General features: G+C 32.6%; 1 protein-coding gene across 1 annotated transcript in view; it reads left to right on the top strand.

Annotated features, from left to right (window-relative positions):
* The window catches only part of LOC111087315 (multidrug resistance-associated protein 1-like), a 13,032-nt gene that overhangs the window by 2,083 nt on the left and 3,192 nt on the right, over nt 1–7,757 (top strand). The window contains exons 2-3 of the mRNA XM_022393554.1: nt 2,322–2,501; nt 4,938–5,063. Coding sequence (XP_022249262.1) covers nt 2,322–2,501; nt 4,938–5,063 — 306 coding nt within the window. The remainder of the gene's footprint in view (nt 1–2,321; nt 2,502–4,937; nt 5,064–7,757) is intronic.

Genomic DNA, 7,757 nt, shown 5'->3' with positions numbered 1-7,757 from the left:
ACCACGCTGTGTACATACTAGTATCCTTTTCAATACAATAAAGGAATCATTGAGACCCCAGACGAAAGAGTTCTGTGTAAGAATTAAAGTGATAAAATAGCTTAATATTTTTTCTCTCTGTACGTTTATCTGGAAAAGTCACTTATTTAGTTGAAAATTCGTTGAAATAGTGAAATTTTGATTCACTCCATAAACATGTTATCTAGCGATTTAGGTGGTTTTATAAGTAGAATAACCTTCAGTTTTGCTCAGCTAATACTGTGAAATAGACTATGTTAATATTGAGACATATTAAAGGTGGTTTAAACGGGCGATTTTTACGGCCGCCATTTTGTTTCATCATGATCCCTGCTATTAAGTGCTACTGTATAATGATTGGTTGTTAAAATAATCTGAATTTTATTATTAACAAACTACTTTTCATTTCAATTACCCTTAAAATAAGATCAAATCGTTTACATTTCATCGAGGTAAATCCTTTGATGATTGCTCTGGTAATACAAAACAAACAAAGCTCTGGAAGTACAAGGGCTTAGAATAATGTGCAACGTATTTACAATTTTTTTTGAATATCACAAGGAAACGTATAGATCTCGAGATAACTAGAAAAATATGTTGATTCTTTATTAAACAAAAACGATTTTCAGGAATGTTTTTCATGCTAATTACTAATGTTTGATTCATATCTAAATATTTCGTTGTGATAAAACATAACATTTATATACATATGTGTGCGCGCACACACACACACAAACATATATACATGTATATAAAGAGATAGGAAAACGTATTTAATTTAGATAAATCAAGTAGGCGTAAATAAATCATGTAGATGTAAAGTTGTCAGTGTACAAACAAACAAGAAATACCACGAGACAGCAGAGCGCAAGGTGTAGACATGTGGGGAAATATAACTTTTCTGCATTAGTATTACTTTAATTTCTTGAAAATTTTCTTCTTTTTCTTTTAATAGCCACATTTTTGGCAGACAAAGATAACTATATCTTATAACTTTTTTTGTTGAGCTAACAGAGGATGAAAAGCCTGTTTGTCGTTGAGCGTACAGCTAGCTATACAATAGATGCCAAGAGACTTACTTTTTGATTAGTAGTAATATGTATATATATAGGTGTGTGTTGAGCAAAGAATTCTTCTACAGTAGGTGTCTGTGACTTGTTGGCGATAAATTTAAAAAAATTAAAAACAGTATTCACTTCACTTGTTTTCAAAATAATATATATATATATATATATATATATATTCTGTTATTCTCAAATACAATTTCTAAACGCCTAGGACTCACAAGTGAGATCGAGAACACATTATATACGAATATGTTCTCTATGTACAATAATGCATACCCACATGTTTATGTTCGCTATTCGTTCGTTGGTTCTTAAACCCACATGTTTATGTTCGCTATTCGTTCGTTGATTCTTAAACCCACATGTTTATGTTCGCTATTCGTTCGTTGATTCTTAAACCCACATGTTTATGTTCGCTATTCGTTCGTTGGTTCTTAATGCGTTGTTCTAAAAAAAATAGTGAATATTGGGAATTCCTGCCGGTATTGTAAGTTTGTTTTATATCAAAACACATGTGGGATTTTAACCATTTTCCGCGAGAAAAATAGTGATTTCAGTAAGTATTGTGAAGTTAACTTAATTCTCCGAATAGAATCTGCGGCGCAGAATTACGGAACTCCGCTAGAACTGTATTATGCAAATTTTCACGTTCAGTTTCATCATCTCTATTACCACTCAAAGCTAGACGACGGACAGACTATTGCTAGAGAACATCATGTTGTAACTTTTCTGAGCCATTTTGAAAATCAAACATTTATTATTCAACGTATTTACTGTAACAGAAAAACACAATAACTATGATTTAAGGAAAACTGGCGTATTCTCGCAGAGTAACTTCCTCGTAAGATATTAATAACATAGGCAACAATTTAAAACGGAGAAAAAGAAACATTGAATACATAAACGAGTTCTTAGAAGAAAACGTGAGACAGCTATAAGTCTACAGACTTACAACGCTCAAATCTGGGGTTTGAATCTCCGCAGTGGACACAACAGATAGTCCAAGGTGGTTTTACTCTAAACGTAACAAACTTGTACACGTTTGAAACTGTGGACATTTATAGTAGATAATATAAAATTATAGTAATGGCAGATAATAATGTGTCGAATTTTTTTTTTTTTTTTCCTTAAATGGAGATTGTCTCCAAAAGATTTTAATTTTAGTTATTGATAAAAAAAATCGTAAAATGCATTTGTGTTTCTCAGTTCATTATAATATCTGTGTTATTATTTTAGGACTTAGATGTTACTTGGTATGCAGAATGGCCAGATTTCACTCCCTGTTTCCATACTACTGTCCTTGTTTGGACTCCTTGTGTTCTGTTGTGGCTTTTGACTCCGATCGAAGTTTATCTAACGAAGGCCTCCAGAAGACAAAGTCCTGTTTCTTGGACCTTTCTCGGCATCACAAAAGTGGTATTTTCTCTTTTTTTTTGTTGTTGTTCATTAATCTTTTTTTTTTTCAGTAAACTTTATATTTTGAGTCAAACTTTATATTATTCTATTGAATACGGATTGCTGCCTCTTGATGGTGGCATTTTATTTACCAAGTTAAACTTACGAAACACTTGAAGTAAAGCAATCAGACATGAATAATAATGTTGCTAAGCAGTAACACATTATATCAATTATTCTTCAGATATGCTTGTTTTGAAATAATGAAAATAATTTTGAAATATAAACATTTCTGACCATTTTGTTATTATACGTTTAAAACTTGACTTGGTCGTAGTATAATTGTTTGATAAATCTTATTTTGATTCGTTTACAGAGTTAATTAGATTTAGCTTCGGAAAACTCAATAAGAATGTTATGAATAACTGGTGAAAAGAACTTGGCACCGAGTTGAATCTAAGGATTGGTATTATTGTGGAAATGTACATTATTGGAGTAACTTCTATTTCATGAATAAATTATAAAGTTGTACTTTTAAACAAGTCTGCGAATCATTTGTCGATAACAAAAGAACCAAACTAAAAGCCATCTCTGTTTTAGAAGCGACTATAAAGGAAAAGTCTAAAGAAGTATAAAAATTTCGGAATTACGAAACACATTTCTAGTTTCAATTCCGCAGTCTCCAATTTGTTTGTCGTTTACAATGATTTTTAATATAAAATAACGTCTTCTTAAGTTAAGTAGAAAACTTTTATCAACTAACCTTTGTACACGTAATGTTTTATACGAAACATGTATCAGGTTATTTGTTTTTATTACCTTATAAACATATATGTAAATCATTCACAAGGGAATTCGATTGACAACAATTTCTTATATACATAAGTATTGTTTTATAGTAAGATTTGTGAAGGTTTTTGTAATACATTATTTTCAGGAATGAAAGTTAGTTGTTCAGGCCTCCTAAGAGACTGCATTTTTGAGAGATCGACTCAGTCACATAATTATAATTTCTTAATCATATATTCTGAGTAATTCTTGGTTAAAGTTAAGAAGCTCGACCTATTACAAAATAATAGTCAACTGTGCAAATATTTGACAAGTTTTTTTTTGTTTTTTTTCGGCAACAAATGAAATATACAAAACATTTTTGAATGCTGAATAATCTTAAGTTATCTATCAATATACAGTATTATAAGACACGGTGAATATAAATATGTTTAACATGTCTGTTCTATTAGGAGAATTAATATAAATTATTAATAAGGAGAGCTTTCGAGTTAGAGTAATGAAGAGTGTATAACAACATGCAGTGAAGGAAATTGGGGTACACGCGGGTACACATCGTGTACCTAGTTCTCAGTTTGCATTATTCCCCCAATGGTTTAGTACCAATGAAGATGTTTATTAACCCTATCGTCACGGGTCAAAGGCCATGTCATCACGTTTGTTGACTTATATTGAAAATTTTATTGAACTACTATTTTGTGAATTTATGTCAATATATTTGGTATGAAACTGTAGACTATAATTCAAATTTCAGTATTATACTTTAGTTAATTTCCTAATTTAAAAGTAAATATTATAAGAACACACTTAAATATCGATGTGGTATGTTGAATGCAGCACTGGTTCAGATTAGATGTGTGTGATGTCCAAATACAAAGTCTATAGTTTCTTACGAATTAGGAACCCAAGTTACCGATATTGACAAGCTAGATTAAAAAATAAGGACCTCCTATCTTTTATAATTGTTTTTTTTATACTATTACCCCATTGCTCCTTCTAAGCGTTTATCTAGTTCCTAAAACCCATTTCCGTACCTGAAAATATGTCAGCCACGCTATATCCAGTGCCGACAAGGCCTTTCGCCGAATATCAGGGTTCTTCAGCTCGTTTTAATTTTAACTTAACATGATTTAGCGCATTCGGTTCATTAAGAAATACGACACTGCCCCTTTCAGTCAAAGCAGGATTTATGAAATATTATATTATAAATTCCGTTTCTGCTCATTTAGAACCCTATACAACTCCATGTATCACTCTCATGTGTCGCTTCATCATCAATATGAACAAACCCACTGCAATAATTGTGTGGAGATTTTTTTTTCATTGCGAGAAGAAACTAACACGAATCTCGATAGGAATAACACAGCTAGAATTTGAAGTCACGAACCCTTCTGTTAAATGAATCAATGCTCTTAGGTTGAAGAATGAAGGTCGACTTTCTTGAAGATTGCTCTTTGTTGTGCCTGTTATATTCATTTATACTATAATAGTGACATCCATGCTATGGTTACTAGCTGGAATTTGCAAACTATTAATTACTAAAATGATTCAAATCTGTCTTTAAAACGAAGTACTTTTATTTATCCCTAGATAAAGGAAGTTACATGACTTTGTTTTTATTTCTTTATATAGATTTTAATAATCTTTCGTATTCTGAATATTTTTCAGGGACTTTGTCTATTGCTTCTTGGTTTGTCCTTTGCAGAGTTAGCACTGTCCTTGCAGCGCCATTTTCAAGAGCAATTAGTATACAGTGCGGAGTTCTGTTCAACTGGCACGAAGATTATTACGTTTGTATGTTTGAAATATTTAATTTCGTTTTACGCTAAAACAGCTGTAATCACCTTGTTTAAATTAAAAGTAAATAATTACAATGACGCCTCGATAAATATATATATTTACATATACTGTATGATATAATACAGAGATGTATTAATTTTAGAATTTTCGCGCAAAGCTATACAAGGGAATCCAGTCATTTCGTTACGGACATTGATTTACTGGACATTTCGTTACCGCCACTTTGTTACCAGGACAACTTGTGCCAGGTGTATTCTTGGTACATAATTTTTGTGACATGGCAGGTTTTGTTACGAATACTGATTTTGTTACAGGTGGTTTTATAAATATCAATTTATTGGGGACAATAATAAAATGAAATATAACAGATCGTAAGCTGTACAATCATTTGGGGACAATTCAAAAATATTATATATCGCTATGGGGGTGAGAGGGTATCAAAGCCTGTATTACGATGTGTTACAGGGGGTAGGGGTGTCATGAATAGTGTTACTAAAAACATAAATCACAGTGAAAACGATTTAGGTCTACTAAAACATTAATTGTAGTTTAGCATACTTTTCTATAAACGTAAATAAAATCACGACCTATATCTTCAGATATTAAAATAATATCAAACATTCTAAACACATGTATCAATGTTCGATTTACGAATGACAGTGTTCCAATTCAGATTTAACTGGATTAGCGAACTTGTAGGATATCAATCGGTCCTGATGATTTATTTGTTTGTAATTAAGCACAAAGCTACACGATGGGCTATCTGTGCTCTGCCCACCACGGGTATCGAAACCCGGATTTTAGCGTCGTAAGTCTGCAGATGTACCGCTGTGCTACTGGGGGGCCGGTCCTGATGAAGCTGTAATAGCGAAATATTGAGCTAATAAAGTTACATTTTGGAAATATAGATCGTAATTTTACTTACGTTTATAGAAATGTCTCATAATAAACTAGAGTTTCCATTAAACAAAGTTAATAATAATAACTTAACATACTTTGACTTGAATTCAAAACACCTTTAATAACTTGAACATTTTCAAACATAATATATGTACCATTTTTGCATAAGACCTTGTTTAGTCAGATTTACATGTATACTAAGGTACGTATTTGACCACAAAATTCACCATTCACAAAAACACTTGTAACAAAACCTTTACTAACGACGTGATGGTAACTTGGATGCCGTAACGAACTATTTTTCGTAACAAAATATCCAAGCCACGAGCTGTCCGTAACGATATGTCCCAAACTCTTACACAAAGGCGATCTGTACAAAGCCATATCTCATTTTCAACTGGTAGACTAGAGGGAAGACATCTTGTCAACAGAATCCTTCGCCAACTACAGGCTTTTCTTGTGTGATCGAATAGTGGAATTTGGCCGTCTCTTTTGTAACGTGCCCTCGGCTCCTAAGTACGGAAAGCGATTTTTGCTTCAACAGGATACGAACCATTAACTATCGTGTGTGCATCTTAACTTTACCCAACACCCGTCCCACAATTTTACGCATATATTTATATGTTAATTAGCCGCGGCATAGCGGCTCATAGAATGAATCTGAGTTTTTCAAGTAAAAATTTTTAGCTCATAGCTCCGTCATCTCTTGACCGATTGGAGACCTAATTACAGATTTAAACACAGAAGGTCAAACCATTTCGATTGATATATTTGACCACGTCCAAGGTCTCCTAGATTAATTTACTCTAACCATATCTAAAAGAATTTCAATTTGAGGGTAGGGTGATAGAGATCCTGATGATTAATAAAATTGAATTGGATATACGCGCGTCTCACCCTTGGTATTACTGGCGCACAATAATATATCCAATAAAAAGAAAAACAGGTCTCATAGATAAATTTACTCTAGTCCTGCCTAAAAGAATTTCCAGTGCCGCAGCTATTGAGGATTCCCTCTTGTTCATATTAAAACAGCTCACATGATACTGTTATATCTGTTTGTAATTCAGCACAAAATACACAATGGACTATCTGTGGTCTGCCCACCACGGGTATCGATTCTAGCGTTGTGAGTTCGCAAACATATCGCTGTGCTACTGGGGGGCTCACATGATACAAATGATACATCCTGTTCTTTTCCACGCTAAAACGATTTTATTCTAACATATTACATAGCGCATATCAGATTGTTAGTAGTCTTTCATACACGGCTTGTATGAAAGTTCACATACATAATGAATGTTTTCCATGAATAGCTGTATAAGCATTAAGAGAAGAAAAAAAAACGAGCTTGTATAAAGTCAATAATTTTCTATCGAAAAATATAAACTAATTAGGAGGTTATCCAGACAACTCGAGGGAAATAATGTGATATAAGCTGCACTTCAACATATATTCAAGCTGTGAATCAATGAATATAATGGGGTTTTCTAGCAACCAAAACATGTTTTAATTGAGCATTATCAACTTTAAAACTATTTATTTTTATTTTTATATTTTAGTATCTTCCCCGGTGGCTCAGCGAAAAGTCTGAGGGCTTATAATGCTAAAAATCGGGATTCGATACCTATGATAGGTACAGCACAGATAGTTACCGTATTTTTTGGAATAGAAAACAAACCGGTGTATTAGACGCACCCTTATTTTAAAGACAAAGTTTTTGGGGGAAAAAAGCTTCAGTCGCATTTAAAAGATTTTTATTGAACAAAAATTCAGTTTGATACTTTA

Source organism: Limulus polyphemus, unplaced genomic scaffold, assembly GCF_000517525.1.
Source record: "Limulus polyphemus unplaced genomic scaffold, Limulus_polyphemus-2.1.2 Scaffold2004, whole genome shotgun sequence".
Taxonomy (NCBI): Eukaryota; Metazoa; Arthropoda; class Merostomata; order Xiphosura; family Limulidae; genus Limulus; species Limulus polyphemus.
The sequence above is the reverse complement of the archived record's forward strand: the minus strand, read 5'-3'. Positions and strand labels throughout refer to the sequence as shown.